Here is an 18630-nt window from a genome sequence, read left to right on the forward strand (position 1 = left end):
ATCTGTGCATTTATGCTGATACATTTTGGATTTTTATCCACACATGTAGGAGGCCTGATTCCAATCTGAAGATAACTGATTTGGGTGCTTTCCCCCCAACACACACACACACACACACACACACACACTCGCCCTTTTTTTTTTTTTTTTTTTTTTTTTTTTTACATTACCATGACTCATATCACAAAAGATTAAAAAAATAATAATAATCGGTAATGTGCGACTTAAGCATTGTAGCATAAATGCAGCATGAGACAGACAACACACGTGCGTACCTGTAAATGATGCAGGCGCAGTCCCTGCAAGTCCCACAGTTCTCAATGTCCTGACCGGTTCGGTATGAATGTCTTCTGTGGGAAAAGCATTGAGATGACATATCAGGGGTAAAAGGATGAGTTTGGTGCGTGTACGCATGTGTGCACACGTGTGTGTGTGTGTGTGTGTGTGTGAGGAGGAGGTACTGACAGGAGTGAGCGTGTGAGTGAATGTGTGTGCCTGTGTGAGTGCGTTCATGTGTGTTATTCCCCCTGTTGAGTTAACAAAAAAATGTATCAATCCTGAGATCTTTTTTTTTTTTTTTAATGAACGCATCTCACCCCAACCAAACCTCCTCCCCTTCCTTCTCCAACTGGCTGTTACGTAACCCCATGAGTCACTACATCACTCCGGGCATAAAATAATGCTTATGAGGTAAAAGTCAAGTCTGCATGCATTAGAGCGAGCCACATCACTACGTTCCTGTGCCAGCGCACGCAAAAAGGCCGGCCGGAGCCTCCCGCGTCTGCGCCGCGCTGGCAACGATGCACAATTGGGATTTGCGCGCTTCAGACGCCATCTGTCCATCTCACGTCGCGTCGCGGCGATAAGGCATCAGAGATGACTAAGAAGCTTACAGTAGATTAATTAAACGATGATGAGAGTTTAGCGCCATCGCCAAACCACCGACGCGAGACGGGGGACGCAGATTCTTGCACGGCGAGCCGTCTCTCAAAAAGGCCGACGTCTGGTGCGTCATGAGTTCTTCTGTGGCATGACTGACATGAGAGCTAGTAAAAATAACTACAGAGGCTTGCTTCCCCACCCCCCCCCCCCCCAACCCCGCCGCGACCCTCTGTGCCTCCTGCCTGGCGATATTTCATGTTCCTCCTCTTGACGCTCAATCTGCTCCACCGCCACATTTGCCTTCAGGGGCCACAATTCTTACGTTGCGTTCGGCAGAAGTTGGCTGAGGTACAAATACGTGAGCGGTATCACAGCATCGATTCGGCACAACAGATGTGGAAGAAACACCGATTCCGCATTTATTCGATATCCTTGATACCCATCTTAAGACAATTCAATGCACTAGTAGAATGACTGGCAACATATTTTTTCCGTTACTACCTTCCTTTGCTTCATGACATTTCTACAGGGCTTCTCCACAATACTAGGAAAACTTTGTGTTACTAGTTAGGCAAAACTGCAAATTAGATGCAACTAGTCCATAGATTTTTCTAACTAGTACCAAGCAGTTGTGCTACTAGTTTGCTAAAGCTGTCTGACCAGTGAGAACAAAGTGCATATTATATTTGTACATGGCGCCCGTTGAAGAATTTCGGATTTCCACGCAACTTGTGCGCAGAGTAAAAACATTTTTACGCATTTATTAGTGAATGAAATGTTGTTGAAATGTTTTTACATACAGGCACACCGTAAGTAAAGGCTCGGTCGCACCACGACGTTCTGGTCAACGTTCTCTGAACATTTCAATCGTTCTATTTTTCAACATTCTCAAACGCGGATGACACATCTGGCGTCTGATTAACGTGCGTCTAACGCATGACTTAACGTGTGTCTATACGCACGAGAAGCGTGTAACAGCGACCAAATAAGATACCCCTAAAAACCATTAGCGTGTGCTAACGTGTCACTGGCGCGCGACGAGCGATTTGTTGACGTTAGACGAGCGTGTGACTAAACGGGTGAATAACGACAGAATAGCGTTTTGGTAGCGTGTAATTTTTACAGTGGAACGGGAATGAAAATGTTGGAAATTTCCTACTCACTACAGTTGTTCTTGTGAGTTTGAACAGTCAGCATCACGCCGCCTAGATGAAAAAAAAGTGGGGTGCGGACTTCAGCAACTAGCGCTGCAAGTAAGAATGCAAAGCATCGGTTTATATACCCGTATGCGTGGACGTTCGGGAAACGCTCGAATGACGCTCAATGGACGCCAAAGGACGTTCGTTTGACTTTAGCTACACGCTGTGTGCGCTAGGGGATTGTTCAGTGGTCGTTGACAGGTCGCCAGCGAGTCGTTCACTGCAAAGCAAACGATTAAGTAACAACCAAGTAACGCTACAGTAACGACCGACTAACGGTAGCCAAACGCGTGCAACGCTCGGCGAACGTTCTTGAACGTTCTGCAGGGTTTAAAATGAAACGTTGATGAACGCTGGTCTCGGTGAAAACTTTTGTGCATGTTCCAAACTTTTTTTCCGGAGTTCTCCGCCGATTCCCAGCGATCATTGACGTTCACTAGCGTTCAAACAACGCTCTTCTGGCGCTATCCCGGCGACCCTGGGCGACTACCAACGTTTCCTCAAACGCTATAGAACGCTTGACCGGAACGTCGTGGTGTGACGAGGCCATAAGATTCACTAAAGACTGAAATGTTAATCACGACATTAGCGAGTGGCCCCTTGTGTTTGTCGCCCTGCGTAGGGAGCCGGACTTGACCGTGAGAAATTAGCTGTCGTGGAATAAAACAGCGTCCGCCCCGGCATCCCACTGGTGTTGACTTTGCACACTGGCGGCCCTTCATAACTTATGTATTCCCACCGAGTCTTCTTCACGTCGGGCTGCAGACGACCAGATGGCTCCGTCGCACAACACCCGGCCCCCGAGCGGAGAGATCCCTGCTAGTTCGGGTTTACAGCTCCATTAGCCCGAGGCGTCCGGTCATATATTTACATGTTGAGATGTGGCTCAGTTTGACCTCAAGCTTCAACACTTCAGACCGGACTAACCTTTGGGTTAACCCTCAGCAAAGTAAGCTTTTGACACAACTGTTGATGTTACATTCCTCATCTTGTTAGGATTGCAGAGCGCAATCCTGGATTATCTTATTCAAGTGTCTGTGAAGAAAACGCTTAAAATTTAAGGTTAGCTAAGGTGACAATTAAGTCGATGTCACGATTGTTTCATCATCCAGTCCGACTGAAAATAATCGTAATTTTGATGCATTTATTGTGTTTACTTTAATGTACCTATTTACCAATGGTTGCTTCATCTTCGCAAAGCAAACCTTTCATGTCTGACACTTATGTGTACATGTGAACGATTCATCCATTCATTTTGTATTACACTTGTTCATGTTAGGTTCCTGGGTGAGCTGGATCTTATCCTAGCTTACTTTGGGCGATGCCCGTGATACACTCGGGACTTGTCGCCATCTTATCGCTTGGCACATACAGAAAAAAACAAGCATTAACGCTCACGTTTGTATTTTTGTACATTTTAGACTCTAATGAACAAATTGGGGGGGGGGGTAGCCAGAATACCTAGACAACTACGCAAACACAAGGAAAACAAACTCCACATTTGAAGGGCGAACTCGAGAGTCGGACCTCGAAACTCAGTACCATGTTCTACCCACTCGCTCTCTCTTTTGCCAATGTGTTTATGCAAAGCACTATAATAACATTTTTCCTCACCCATCTCGCTCAGCTTCCTTCTTCTCCAAATCTTGAATGACATCTAGCAGGATTTTGATGGTATTCTGGCTGGTCTCCAGGACTCCCTCTAGGCTGTGGAGATGGTTCTGCAGGCTGCGAATGTCCCGCAAGGGCCCATTGGGACCCAGGAGCTTCTCCGTCACCCGGGCCGGGTCCAACTTACACTTAGCCCCGGACACTAACCCACCCAGAATCTCCTGCACCTGCCTGAGCGTGTCAGCCTGGATCGGAGTCAGAGGCTTCTCGCCGGAAACTTCGCAACCTTTGGGCCCGGAGCAGCCCTGCTGGTTTGGAGGGAGAGTGTGTTGGCTGTTGGGAGCGTTGGCTCCTGCGCAGAGCATTTTGTGTAGTACCCCAAGCTGAGCCTGGGCTGAGCTTAGACAGCTGGGCTTAAAACAGGCCTTGGCGGGAGAGGACGGCTTTTCCGCCTTCACCACACAAACTGGCGGAGTTTTCGCCCTGTGCTTAAGAGAGCTGGCCCGCTCACAGAGCTTTGGCGTGTCTGTGCATTTTACCGTTTCTTTCTTCTCATTCTCTTCGTCTTTATCGTCTTTGGGCTTGCTCTCGCCGGGTGCTCGCGCCGCAGCTCCCGGCGGGTCGTTTCCCTTTTTACGCGGTGTGTAGGGAGGTGGCGGCGGTGCAGGAGGTGGGAGTCGAATGCCCCTCTTATCCTGAGCATTCAAGGTGGCCTGAGAGGGAGGGGTGTATGGCGGCGCTGCTCGAAACGAGTAAAGAGGAACGGCTTTTGTCGGTGTCGCGGAATGGTTCGGGTTCGGAAGATTGACAAGTTGCGACGTCGACGTGCATGTATTCAGTTTGGGGACTTGAGAGGAGTAGGGTGCTACGCCGATGCTGACCGAGGAGGAGTTTTGCAAAGCTTGACATGGAATGTTGCAGTGAGCTATGGTTTGGATGAGGGTCGCGCACGAAGGGGTAGCAGGATTGTGGAGAGGGCCCGCTGCGTGGGTTGTGGTGTAATAGGAGATGGAAGTGCAAGACAAAGCAGTTTGTGTCACCATTGTGCATGGTGTTTGATTTGTGGCCTGATAGGTATTTGGTGGCTGTGGTTGAGTAGCTGTTTGGTGAATGGGGTCACATGGAACCACACCCGGGTTATTTGCAGGACTAGCGGCGAGACGGGTGAGTGCAATTGGTGACGCCATGTTTGGCACTGGGGAGGTGCGGTTTGCAGTTGGGCATGCTGGTGCTCCTGGCGATGGAGTGGCCCGGACGAGTGCTGCACTGGTAGATGCTGACGGTGTCACGTGAGTATAGTACGGGGCGGGGAGCGGGTTCACAGTGGAGGCAGCGCAAGAAACGGGCGGGGCCGCAGAAGGAGGCGGGGGGACGCTAGCTGGCTCGATCGACGAGGTGCAAGTTGGCGGAGAGCATTGTTCACAGTTCTGTGTTGGCGCACGTGTCGGAGACGGAGATGTACAGTAAGGCACAGTAGTTATTTGCGTCCGGGGAGGCTCCTGTATCACATTTGGCCGTACTGGACACTCATCTTGAAATTTTTCTGCGTTTGGTGATTCAAGCGGAGGTGGAGAAGCGCAGTGGCTGGATGTTTGTGTCTGGGACGGTTGATGGTCTGGAGGCGAAGGCAAGGGAGGGTCTGTTTGGTTCTGAGTGGTACGCTGCGTAGCATTTAAAGAGAGGGTCGAATCGGAGTTGCTATTTATAATCTGGACTGAAGTTTGTTGTTTACCCTCCGTTTGACTTTGTGTAGTGCAATGTTTTGAACTGGCAGAAGTGCACTCTGTTTGAACTCGCACAGCGCAAAGTCTGGTGGTTGAATGCGGTAGGGTTAAATGAGGGCTCTCGGTCTGAGTAGGAGTGGTGCAGTATTGCACGTCTTTTCCAGGATCGCTCGTTGTCCTATTCAGACGCTTTCTCCTCCTGACCAGCGAGGGAGTGACGCTTCCCTGTCGCTTGGGGCCGTCTCTGCAGGATACGGTGGAACAGTGGAACTGCTCAGTGTTGTGAAAGACTGATGGAGGACAACTGTGCCTGGAGTTTTTTGTGGCAGCAACAGTTGATTTCATTTCCGCCCTGGAGGTTTTCAATCTCCGTTCAATCACGGATCGATCCGCGGGACCTTGAGGACCGTTCAGATCTTTGGAGCTCGGAAGCGCCACGTGGTTGTGCGAAAGGTACTCATCCTGGGAGTCACGTTCATCATCGCCATCTACGCCCAAGGAATCTCCCAGGCTTTGGCTACGCGTGTGCGTGGAGGAGAGAGACTTTTTCAGGCATGGTGACGTCTGGATGGCTGTGCTGGTGCTTGGCTTGCGCGTCATTGGCAAGGTCAGGGAGTTTGTCTGCGGTGGTGTCCAGCATCGGCGCGCAGGCCCTGGTGTCAATGGATGAGGAGGCGCCCTGGCTAAAAAAGCAGCCACCACCTCTATTGTACTAGCCATGTCCCCACGCACCGCCCCCACCACAGAGGTCTGACCAGGTAGGCTGTCAGTTGGTGGTCCATCCCTGTCCCCCCACGGTCCCTTGGGGGACCTGCTGCTGTGTTTGCGCAACGGATGAGGACTATTGCAGTCCGCTGTCGGCCTCTGGTTGGTGCTGTTCTCTCCCGTGCCGCTATTGCCGCTGCTGCTGCTGCCATCCTCCAGGTCTTTAAAGCGGACCTGGTGGGTGCGATTGCGACGCCGCCTCAGGCGACTCTCAATATCAGGGGAGTCACGATTGAGCAGCACCGAACGCACGGTCATTGTCCCGGACTTTTCCGCCAGGGGACTCTTGCTGTTGGTTTGGCCCGTCAGCAAGTTGTTGGGCTCTTTGCTCACCATTTCTCTTTCCTCTCACTCTCGCCCCAACATCCAACAACTCTGCGGGCAGTCCGAAGTGTCGCAGAAGGCCCGTTCGTATCAGTGCATCACCGAGGACATTGATTTTCCATCGGCCTTTTCTTTATCAATGCAGTAATAGATCTGGAGTTTCATCAAACTGTCATACCGGATAACTGGTGTCTTGTTATCCGGTATCTTGTTATGTGTGTCTGTGGGGGGGGGGGGGGGGTCACACACCGGTTATCCCTTGTCTTTAACCCAAGGGAAAGTCATTTTCACAGGTAAAGGTGATGTAAAGTCAAAAGCCAGTCCTTTATCTTCTATGGGTAGAAAAATAAATATGTGCAGCTGCATAAATATTCGTCACACTGCTATGTGTGTTCTGTTGCTTTTCCTTTCCATTCTTTGCGTAAGAATGGGAGCGAGTAAAACAGGGGGCGGAGACAACCTGTCCTTCAGTTTTGTGTTTATCACATTGGCTGTTCGACCTGTCCAAGCGCTTTGTCCTTCGGGCCCACAACAGGAAGGACGGCCAAGTTATGGACCGGACCTGCTTGGCTCTCCATCACACCCTGCGTCATTCGGTTTTTGTGGCTCTCACTTCCTTGGTTTTATTGCCGCCACCCCCCCCCCCCCCTTCAAAGCTCTTTTCTTCTGTTGGCCCTTCTTTCACGGAGTCATTTCCTCGTGGCTCAATACAGTAGAAACTCCTATTAAAAAAAAAAAAAGAAAGAGAGAGAGACAAAGAGGGAGGTGTGAGAGACTGTAATTGTTCCCGTATTATTGCGTTTCCATTGAAACACAGCCTGCTTCTTCCTCGGCATAATGAAAAAGCGATAAGGTGGGCCGCTATTTTAAAAATGCATGAGAGCCGGGTCAACGCAGAATGGAGGAAGAAGAGATCAATCAGCCGATGTAATGACAGGATGGAGGTGGCAAAAGAAAAGGCTCGACGAACACAATGGGGGGCAAAGGGAGATTGTAATTAAGGCCCATTCACGCAGACTGCAGGCGACGCTGTTTGTGTATGTATGTGTTCTAATGTCACTGCGGCAGCGCTGACAAGACTCAATGCAGCTTGTTGTGACTCTTGTCATATCCCTCATATGCGTGCGTGGTACGTAATTTCTCCTTTGCGCCACGTTCGGGAGTCGGCGGCGGCAACGCTTCCGGGCGTTTTGATGATTCGCCGTGCTGACACCGCCTCTGATTCATCTGCTCTCCACGTGACAGTCTGTCCGACACGCTCGGCCGTCACTCCCGGTCCGACGCCGCTTCCGCCGCGGCCCTCCTCAACGAAACACTTGCGTTTCCCGTCTGTCCCGATTGTCGGGCTCACCTCGCACCAACGACGGCGCCCTGATTGAAAGTGGCGGGAGTTACAAATACTTGAACTTATGTTCCGTCGTTTTAGGCATCAGTATTTTCTGACGCACTTTGTACTCCCCATATTATAAAAACAGGTATGTGCACTTTCTACTCCGTATGTTGTCAAAATAAGCGTGTCACGTTTTTCAACCACAGACAACACAGCATAAAAAAAAGAGAGCAAAGTAAAGTCTTCAGTGATAGAGATCTTGATTTATTGGAATGTTGGGGGTTATAAGGCAGAAAAAAAAACAGCGACATTGAGTAATGCGACCCGGCGAGCAATAACGACGACGGCGGCGACAGATTTGGAGAAGCAAGATATTCCAGTATGCAGTATATAAGAGAATTGTGTGATTGTTGGTGATATCCTCTGTCAGCCTAAAAACTGTATGGGGGGGAAAAAAAAGATGTATTTTGCATCTTGCCATTATTAGCTCATAAACAAGTTAACAGCTTCAGCAAAGCCACTTGAACACATTTTGCATTTTCTCTCGCTTTTTCGTCTTCAAAGTTACAACCCATATTTAAGTAAATAAAAGAAGGAAACCATGTACAGAAAATGTTTTTCTTTTTTCATTGAACAAATTGTAACGTCAGAAAATGGGCAAAAATGTCAATCGCCGGTTTCCAAAGTAAAAGCAAATGTTGCAAAACATCTTGTTTTGTGTAAACGCAATGCTAAGCGGTCTGCTCCAGAATTCTGTATCAAGAGGCTGAAGTTCCAAATATTTACACAGTTTTAAAACAATTCCTACAAATGATTCATTGTTTATCAGAATACTCTGTCGATTGTGTGATAATGTGATGGTTTGATTTATTGTTGCATCTCTTATCTTGTACTTTAACTTTACCAGAGTCTGTTTTTTTTTTTTTTACCCAAGGATGTGACCTCTTACTTGAGTGCAGCATGTGAGCACTTTTTCCACCTCTGCTGGCCGATATTCACTGATTACTGATGGGCAAATTCTCTGCCACCTCACGCCTCCCCCCCCGTCACCCCCCCCCCCCATATTTTTTTCCTTGTTCTGCGTGTGGGGTGATTAGTGACGCCTTTGCAGCTCCCAGGTCCTTTCAAGAGCAAGAGAGGAAGCGAGACCCGAAGGGCTAACACTTTTATTTACGCTTCTCTTTTTCTCTCTGCATCTCCCAAGGGGGGCATCTTTGTCACATCCGCAAAAAAAAAAAGAAAAAAGCACACTTATAGGGATTAACAATGATTAAAAACGCAGCCTGGAGGCCAAATATCGAGCGTGCGCGCACTCGGCTACACTAATGGATTTAGGGATGAATGACGGGGATTCCTGTTTATTTTATGTTCTTATCGACGATGAGCCGCTTATGATGATTCACCTCGACTACTAAATCATCCTTAGGTACAAGTACTTTGTACACAAGGAGCGCACACTTAGCGATCTTAACCTGCTCCGGAGCAACGGCACCAATTTAGTAGCGATAGCAGTCGTCGGGTCTCGGAAATAGCCGCCTTGCCGTCATGTCGCCGGCGTGATACAGGAACACCCCCTCAGTCATTGCCATGGCGACCCCGCATCACCCACTTTAATGGCCCATAATATTGGCGGAGCTGCAGGAAATGACTCTCATGTTGCGCGAGCGTCACAGCGACGTTTCTTTTTCGAGCTGTGGGCATTGCTTGCGCAAACTTCCGATCCCGAGACGCGATGCTGTAATTGGCCTGGCCTCTGTGAACTACGGCATCGCACCGCGTAACGAGGACATGTCTAACACCCGGTACACGCGTGACACACACTTAACCATCTGGCCACCGACAATCAAGAGTCTCGTCTGGCAAACTAGAAGTCTCCTGAGGGAAAAAAAACTCATCCTACGTAGTGCGATGGCTGCAATGAAATACAAAGAAGACTTCGCTCGATTAGCAATTATCATCGTGTACGTGACAAATCCATTTTTAGGGGGGAAGTCCGAACGAACCCTCAGAGCAGCAGCTCCGTCCCTTCAATCACAACACCGGGAAGGTTGCAGTTATTCCGGCGTGGTGGGGGGTGAGTAACACATCAATTGAAGCTATTTGTCTTTTTACCAAGTGCTCCTCCTTATTGTCACGTTTATCGATGGAAAAAAAGCAGATCGGTTCTAGCCTCTGCTAAAAAATCCCAAGTCTGGACCAAGACTTTGAAAATGTGGTCTTGAAACTGGCCTCGTCTTACGGCACTGTTTAAATGTCCTGTACAGACACTGGGTCAGGCAGAATTGAGAATCTTCACGCATTTTTAGGCAGTGAAAACTGTGGTGCAGCTGGGTAGAGCGTTGGCCTCACAGTTCTCTGGACGCGGGTTCAAATCCCGGCCCCGCCTGTATGGCGTTTGCACGTTCTCCCCGTGCCTGCATGTTTTTTTTCCATGCAACAGTGGATTTTTAATATACATTACTCTCCATGAATGTTTATATTATGAGGATATTTGTTGGGAAATGCAGTCGGACAAAAACCTGCAGAAAAAAACAGAGCAATTGAAGGATAAAAGTGTAAACGACTGTTATTATATCACATAAGATATTTCATGCGGACATGAAAGGTAGCGTTGAGTTTGTAATGATATTAAAATGTTCCAGGATCAGAGAGTGTGTTCTGGTTGAGCTATGAACTATTCACACCAGGATCCGGTCCCTATCCCCCCGTGAAGAGCGGCGCTTTACTGTAATACAGTAATACAGTCTACGATTAGCGTAGGCTCGGATTTGGGTTTGCCACTGCTGTAGGAACGGAACGCCTTTAACGACCCCTGCAAAAAAAAAAAAAAAACTCCCTGTAGGGATCGCCTGGCAAAACCAATTATTGGTGGCTGCTGCTTTAATGGAGAGTCTGCTGACCTTGGATTTCCAACTTTTAATCTTTCGTGGCTTTAACCGCGTTGTCGTCCTTCTGGTTTTTCATTAATATCCAGTATCTCCTCAGTCGTCTCGCTTTCTTGTACGGGGGGGGGGGGGGGGTTGATCTGTTTCAACCGTCACCCTGACAGATTTGCCTCGGAGCCTCCGTCCCGCCAATCACACGGCCATTACCCTTACTCATTCCTGACGGTGTCACCCTCCCCTCCTTCTATCTTTCTTCCATCTTCTTATCATCCGTGCCACTTGTATCCCTCTAGCTCCCGCTGATGCTACAAGGCAATTTCGTATGACCCCCCCCCCCACCACCACCACCACCGCCACCTTTACAACCTCCTGCTCCCACCTCTTCGCACCGCTGCCTCCCTCGCAGGCTGCAAAGCGCCCTCCAGATCAAAAAATTTACGCTGACAATTTAATGAATGCGGGACCCCGTTAATAGCACCCGGGCTCGCTCCCGTGGCCGGGGCCAGCACTTCCCCACGTGTGACATTTTCATGTTGAGGTGTATCGGCAGAACTGGAGATAAATCACCGGGCAGGAGGAAGAAAGTGTGCTAGCGCATAATGCCACGGTTGGGCTCATAACTCTCAGAGGTCATTATTTAAGCTTCACCACAGCCTGCTCGCCTGCTGTTTACCACACACAGCAGGCTTTTCTGCCACCGTTCTTACGACCAAAGCTATGAGGACCTTGTCTCGTTTCCCCCGACAGGCTCGTCGTGCGCATTTACAGTGACGACGGTCGAACAATTTGGAATTGCGTCACATCATGACGTTCTGATCAACGTTCTCTGAACATTTCAGTCATTCTATTTTTCAGCGTTCTTCGCATGACTAACGTGTGTCTAACGCACGAGAAGCGTGTAACAGCGACCAAATAAGATACCCCTAAAAACCATTAGCGTGTGCTAACGTGTCACTGGCGCGCGACGAGCGATTTGTTGACGTTAGACGAGCGTGTGACTAAACGGGTGAATAACGACAGAATAGCGTTTTGGTAGCGTGTAATTTTTACAGTGGAACGGGAATGAAAATGTTGGAAATTTCCTACTCACTACAGTTGTTCTTGTGAGTTTGAACAGTCAGCATCACGCCGCCTAGATGAAAAAAAAGTGGGGTGCGGACTTCAGCAACTAGCGCTGCAAGTAAGAATGCAAAGCATCGGTTTATATACCCGTATGCGTGGACGTTCGGGAAACGCTCGAATGACGCTCAATGGACGGCAAAGGACGTTCGTTTGACTTTAGCTACACGCTGTGTGCGCTAGGGGATTGTTCAGTGGTCGTTGACAGGTCGCCAGCGAGTCGTTCACTGCAAAGCAAACGATTAAGTAACAACCAAGTAACGCTACAGTAACGACCGACTAACGGTAGCCAAACGCGTGCAACGCTCGGCGAACGTTCTTGAACGTTCTGCAGGGTTTAAAATGAAACGTTGATGAACGCTGGTCTCGGTGAAAACTTTTGTGCATGTTCCAAACTTTTTTTCCGGAGTTCTTCGCCGATTCCCAGCGATCATTGACGTTCACTAGCGTTCAAACAACGCTCTTCTGGCGCTATCCCGGCGACCCTGGGCGATTACCAACGTTTCCTCAAACGCTATAGAACGCTTGACCAGAACGTCGTGGTGTGACGGGGCCTTTAACAGGGTTTCCGTGGATCCTCGGAATGTCTTAAATTTCACTTTACAAAATGAAAGGCCTTAATTACCCTCAAAAATGACACATAATCCCTAAATCGGCCGCTCTCAGTGGTCGTCGTATGCGGTGACTGACAGGTCTTAAATGTGATCCAAGCGGCCTTAAAAAGCCTTTAAAGTTGGTTGCCTTTAAACTCGCAGATACTGCAGTTTCAAGGAAAATGATCCAAAAGTCCATCAAGCTCATGACAAAAACAGGATTAGCGAGACAAAACTTCTGCGCTATTAACTAATCCCCCTGGTTCTCCTACCTCCCAGCGTAATTTGTTTTCTTTCTGTTCTTCAGTTTTCAAGTGTTCAAAAGCGTAAGAAGTAAACTGTGATGACGATGATCGAAGCCGTCGAGAAGCCTTTTCTGCGACTCTTCTCCTTGTTAGGGTCACAGTTGAGCTGAAGCCAATCCCAGCGCGCTTCGGACAAGAGGCGGGGTGCGTCATTGACCGCCAATCGTACACAAACGGATTTTCACCCACACATTCACACCTCAGGACAATTTACAGTGATTTTTGGGAGGAAGGCAGAGTACCCGGAGGAAACATACATTTGTAGCCCACGTGTGCCAGGGTAAAAGGTGCTTTGGATTCCTTTTTTTTGGGGGGGGGGGTTAAAACAACAATAAAAAAAAAAAAAGAAAGAGTCTTATTGTATCGTCTTGCCGTGCTCGGATTTGTCAGACGGCGCCGAGATTCGGAGGAGGCGGCAGCTAGCGGAAGAGGAAGGAGAGGAGGTAGACACCCTCGGTTATATTTAGTGACGTTGCGAGACCAACCGAGAGAAGTCCGACTAAGTGTGATGGAGTAGGCGGTAAAAGACAAGGCAACCAGAGGAGGGGGGGGGGGGGGTGCAGAAAAGAGGAAATGTCACGGCTCGGGTTCAGCGGAGCGGTAAATCAGGAGCATCAGCGTGTCAGGGCGTTTAAGGAGGAACTGGAGAGGAACTGAGAAAAGCTATACACGATCAGCGATAGGCCCGGCAAACAGCGTTGCCGTCGTAGGAATTTACAACCGCGACGCGCGCTGAGCCTTTTGCTCCGTCTGAGATGTGCTTGCAGATTGTTATTTTGTCAGCTCAGCATTGGGAAGCCTCACGGGGGAAGGTGGGCTTGTTGTATTTGACATGCTACAACTGGCGAGGATCTTGAAATGCAAAAATCTGCACAAAAGGACAACGAGCAGGCTTTCCGAATCCTATTGCGAGGATCGGAAGGAGAACATAAATATCTTTCTTCTGGATGATGATGCTTTCAAATATAACACAGGGGTGCCTTGAGAATCAAGATACAAGTTGAATTTGTTTCTTGACCATGCTTGTAACGCAAATCAACCATATTTCAAATCATCTTACCCCTCTCAAATGAATGCGAATGCCACTAATCAGTTCCAGCCCGCTCCCTGCAAACATTTTTTTACGCGTAATACTAAAGGATTATAGAACGACGGCTCCAGTGCCAGTGCATAAGATACAGTGGTTCAAATAAACGTGTAATAATCTTTGTTTTATGTTTCATTTAACTTCGACCGGGAATGACAGCTTGAAGCATATTTCACATTAGAATCGTTCTCCATCTGCCATAATCCTGCTTGTTGTGAAGTAAATTGAGTTGAGTTCACTGCCGCCGTAAAGTGGTCATAATTAATTCTTGCTCACAGGTCAGAGTAAAAAAACATCTTCCGGTATCTTGAAAAAATTACAGTTGTGTCATCGGTATTTCAAGGCAATTGCTGCTTGAATTGAACTCAATTCCTGATTTCAAATTGGCGCATAATCTCATGAGAACGCGACCGTGCCCTTGAGTAATTGACTCTCCACTCAAAATGTTTATAACTTCCCATATTTAATAGTTTAAATCCCATGTGTCGGGCCCTCCGCTTCATTTTTTTTTTTTTTTTTTGTGGCGCACCAAAACCAATCAATTTTGTCCTCTTCCTCTATCCTTGTAATAAGAAGCAAACGCTAAAGGCTTACTTATCTTATCTGCTAGCCACATTGTGGTAGTAAACACTCCTTCTTGTCATTGTGGCGGAAAATCGCTCAAATCTGGCAAAAATTTTCAGCAGGCGATACAAATAATATGAACCCTGCCGTAAATAGCAAAAAAAAAACAAAAACTCAAGTGATGCCTATTATAATAGATTAAACCATTAAAAAATTCCACAAACTATGATCCCAATAGAGACTATAATATCAATTTAAACTCATTACAGAAAAAGGATTTGGATGATTTGAGTTTTTAAAAAAATCTATTGGAAGTGCTTCCGTCTCCTCCGCTCACTTCAACATAGTTCCTCGGCAGCAAGAGCCGACTGCGTAATAAAGCTCCTCTCCTCACTTCAGTTCATCGGCAATAAGATGGCATAAATGCCACCAGGGCTTTGGCACCACCTTGTGGCATCTTAGAGCATTTCAGAAAGAGCACAAGATCACTGAATAACCATTGTCGCCCATATTCAGTCGGATTTATCATTTTAATAGATAATTAATTGATCTAGAGGTGTGGTTGGTGACAATGAGCGCATGTTGAGGTTTTTTTTTTTTTTGATACTCTCAACAGCAGCGAGTCCAGAGAAAGTTAGCGAAATCGGATGGGAACACAGCGGCACATTTAGCTGCTGAAAAAGCCAAATGTTTCCCTCGGGCCTTTCACAGAGAGGAAAACAGAAGCGTAAAGAGAGTGATAATTGGAGCACTCCGGGTGAATATTAATGACGTCGCGTGTCTGCCGCGCGTCGGCACGGACAAATGTTTGCGAGCTCAACTTTGGCTTTGAACATAAGGGCGGATCAAAAATCATTAGAGAGAGGTTTCCCGCGCACTTTGTTTTGCAGCCAAGGAGTTCAAATAGCATTTTAATTTGGAATCCTGCAAATAATGGATATCTGGAAGGCATGACGGCAATTTGGCTGAAGCGCTTCCGACGTCTTTGCGGCGTTTCCACTCACGCTGGTTGTTTGTCTTGCCTCGCTGGCGCACAACTTTTACGTCTTCATATTTTGAGACGATTATTTGTGTTGATTTGTCTCCCGATGGGAGATAGCAGGAGGTTCTAATCACGCTTGTTTTTCCGAAGGAAGTCCAGATCGGTTCCAACTTTTCCAGCAATGAGAGTGCCAGCGTAGATTTGTCCCATCTGTCTGCTGCGGCCTCAACAATAGCGTTTGAAAATCCTGTCGTAAGTAGGCTAATACATTGTGACGAGCGCGCTTTGACAGCACCAGTCGATGTTTGTGCCGAGGAAAGCCAAAGTAAGCACAAATGTTTGACGTTTTCTCGAAGACAGATTCGTTGTTCTTGTTGGATTTCTAGCAGTGCTGCCACAGTGCAAAACTGCTCTCGTGTTTTTAGCTCCCGTTAAAATGTTGTGACTGGTGAGGCCCGCTGTCCAAACTGCCCCATCAGGACCGTATTGTTGCACTGGATGCTGCTTGTCTAAAATTAGGTTGAGTAAAATGATATTATATTTTTAAAACGATCATGAAAATAATAGTTTTGAAAAATACATTTAAAATTATTAAAATCAAATTAGAATTTCAGAAAAAGAAATTCCAATATGATTTATTTTTTAAAAATCTATCTATCTATCTATATACACAGGGTGTCCCCAAAAATATATACACACTTTAAATAATAATATTTGTAAATTCTTTTACATGTTAAAAGTTATTCGAATTATAATAAACATCAAAGTTGACTATTTTTTCAAACTGTGTATGCATTTTTTGGGGACACCCTGCATAAATGTCTCAATAAATGTATATCCATGTATGTATGCATGTATACCAATAAATGGTACAAGCAAAGAAGTTGTGAGAGCAAAGGGAAGATATACTACGAAAATAAGAGACACAGTACTGCGCGGTATTTAGGTGTATAATTAAGAATCTATAATCATAAATAACTGAATACATTATAAAAATATAGATAAATATAGTTATATTTAACTACCAACTATATGAAATGTAAGAAAAATGGCAAGTTGAAATTATAGTAAACCTAAAAAAAGAGAGATATGATCATACAAACACAAATATAAAAATCTAAAGTGAAAGTAACCTGCTAGTAATATGGCGTAATATTAGATATGAAACTGCCACGATTCAATTCATTAAATTGCAAAAATATCATGAATTATAATCACATTATATATCACAACTTTTAAAAAAATACATCTATTTATTCACTTATGTATTTATTGATTCCTTCATTCCCTATTGTATTTTAGGCTAAAAATTGGATCCTAAGCGACCTGTGTACAACAAGCCCAATGCATATTTACAATCCCTAATAGTAAATTACATTTTGCTGAATGGATTCTTCGGTACCACCTAGTATATAGTACACACACACACACACACCACACACACACACACAGACGCAGACGCACGACAACACACACAAACACACACGCTATACTAATGGGATTCCCTCAGTCAGTGTTGTGTTTCCTTTCCCTGGTAAAACTTTCTGGACCACCTCCCACCCCAATCCACCCCTCCTCAGTCCCCCGCCACCCCCCCACCCCCCCTGTCTAAACACACACACACACACACACACGCATATATGCAAGGGAAGCAGAGTGCTGGAATTTGCAAAGCGTGGAAAAATGGAAGCGTCTCCCTTGTCGGAGCGTCCCGTAAAGCTGCACAGTCTCAGAAAATAACACCCCCATCTGCAATAAAGTCCATCCCCAGTTTTCTGCGCGCACCCCCCCCCCACACACACACACACACAAACACACATCCATACGCACGCGTGCACAAACAAACACAAGCAGCAAAAGCAGCCAGGTTATGGCCACATGACCCCTCTTATGGGAACGGGGAAAGAAAGAAAAACATGCGCATGTCAGGGATGCCTTTGAATAGAATCAGGATGGAGAAGATGCGACCACCGCAGGGAGGCAAAAGATGGGAAGTGTCCGCACGAGAGGCTACTTAGTGTAGCTCGTCTTATCGCCACGGCGATGCTGAACTGAGTCACACGTACCACATCGCTCTCCTCCTCCGGTTCTTGCATCCCTCCGGCGTCGCTGGTTATTCCCGCCGCCGCCTTCTTCCTTCCTCCTCTTCCAGATGTCTCCCGTCTCTCTCTCTCTCTCTCTCTCTCTCTCTCTCGCGCGCGCGCGCGCGCGCTCTCTTGTCGTCCCGCACCACACACCCACCCCTCCCCGCCTCGGTCTCCCCTTCACGTGGGGACCTTGTCGGGCATCCCTGGGAGCTGTGCTGCCTGGCGGTCGGGACTCTGCGAGTGGAAGTGAACGGACAGGAGGGGGAGCAAGACGACAAGAGTGAGCCAACAGGCAGTTATCCTCTCATGGGCTCAGCCCCCCTTCCTCCTACATCACCAATGCTATGATTCGCCTCCCCCCTTTTCGCGTCGCTCCATCCTTGGTGACCTCCTCTCGAGTGTCGCTATGCGAGTCCCCCCCACCCCCACCCCACCCCGTGTCCTTTTAAAGCGAGGGGGAGGTGGAGTCGAATTAAAACAGCAGAGTATGTACAGCTGCGGAGAGGGAGGACGCAAGTGAGGGGAGGTGAAGTGGGCAAATGAGGGGCAGGACATTTGGTTTCGGAGGTGGCGGGGGGGGGGGGGGGGCGGAGAGGAGGAGCTGGGTAGGACACCAAGGTCACTCGGAAAGTAATGCAGAATGACTAATGAGTTTCATTCGTTCCGTCGGCAAACTCGTAACTCAATTTACTCGTACGAAATTCATTTTCTGCATTGAAATGAATTAAAATCCCATCAGCATGTTGCAGTCCCCAACTGTCCCCCACCCAACCACCGCTCCGCAATTTTCTTAATCAAGGAAAATAACACCGTACAATGCGTAAGAATATATAACACGAGACAAAGTGACTTGCGAGTGCAAACTTGAGGTACGAGCGCAAGATGGTGGCCGTGAGCTCAGTTCAACTCATTTCACAATCAGCAGCAGTTTGGCAAATTGTGGACAATTCATCCGGAAAAAGAAACTTCAAGCTGTTTTCGAATTATATATACAGTTTATACTGTGGGGGGGGGACTTTAATCCATTAATCTCAGTTATTATTTGCACAAACAATTTTTTTTAATTAACAGATTTTAACCGCATTTAGTGTTGCAAACAATGCAGAACCTTTGTCAGTGCACAAGTTCCCGGTACAACAATTACACTGAGGCGCGTGTCAGAGCTCAGCTACT

At 47.3% G+C, this 18630-nt stretch overlaps 1 protein-coding gene and 1 long non-coding RNA gene across 3 annotated transcripts in view; one reads left to right on the forward strand and one right to left on the reverse strand.

Annotated features, from left to right (window-relative positions):
• The window catches only part of LOC133491214 (uncharacterized), a 38301-nt gene extending 20819 nt beyond the window's left edge, over positions 1-17482 (reverse strand). Inside the window, exons 1-3 of one of the 2 annotated variants that reach the window (XM_061802161.1) lie at positions 17437-17482; positions 3696-7227; positions 276-347 (exon numbers count right to left, since the gene is read on the reverse strand). In XM_061802161.1, coding sequence (XP_061658145.1) covers positions 276-347; positions 3696-6517 — 2894 coding nt within the window. In that variant the 5' untranslated portion in view covers positions 6518-7227; positions 17437-17482. Of the gene's footprint in view, positions 1-275; positions 351-3695; positions 7228-17436 lie in introns of both variants that reach the window. The other variant, XM_061802160.1, reaches the window with a different exon arrangement.
• LOC133491216 (uncharacterized) overlaps positions 1-18630 on the forward strand; it is a 42598-nt gene that overhangs the window by 19381 nt on the left and 4587 nt on the right. The gene's annotated exons all lie outside the window — the stretch shown is intronic.

Source organism: Syngnathoides biaculeatus, chromosome 17 (assembly GCF_019802595.1).
Source record: "Syngnathoides biaculeatus isolate LvHL_M chromosome 17, ASM1980259v1, whole genome shotgun sequence".
NCBI lineage: Eukaryota > Metazoa > Chordata > Actinopteri > Syngnathiformes > Syngnathidae > Syngnathoides > Syngnathoides biaculeatus.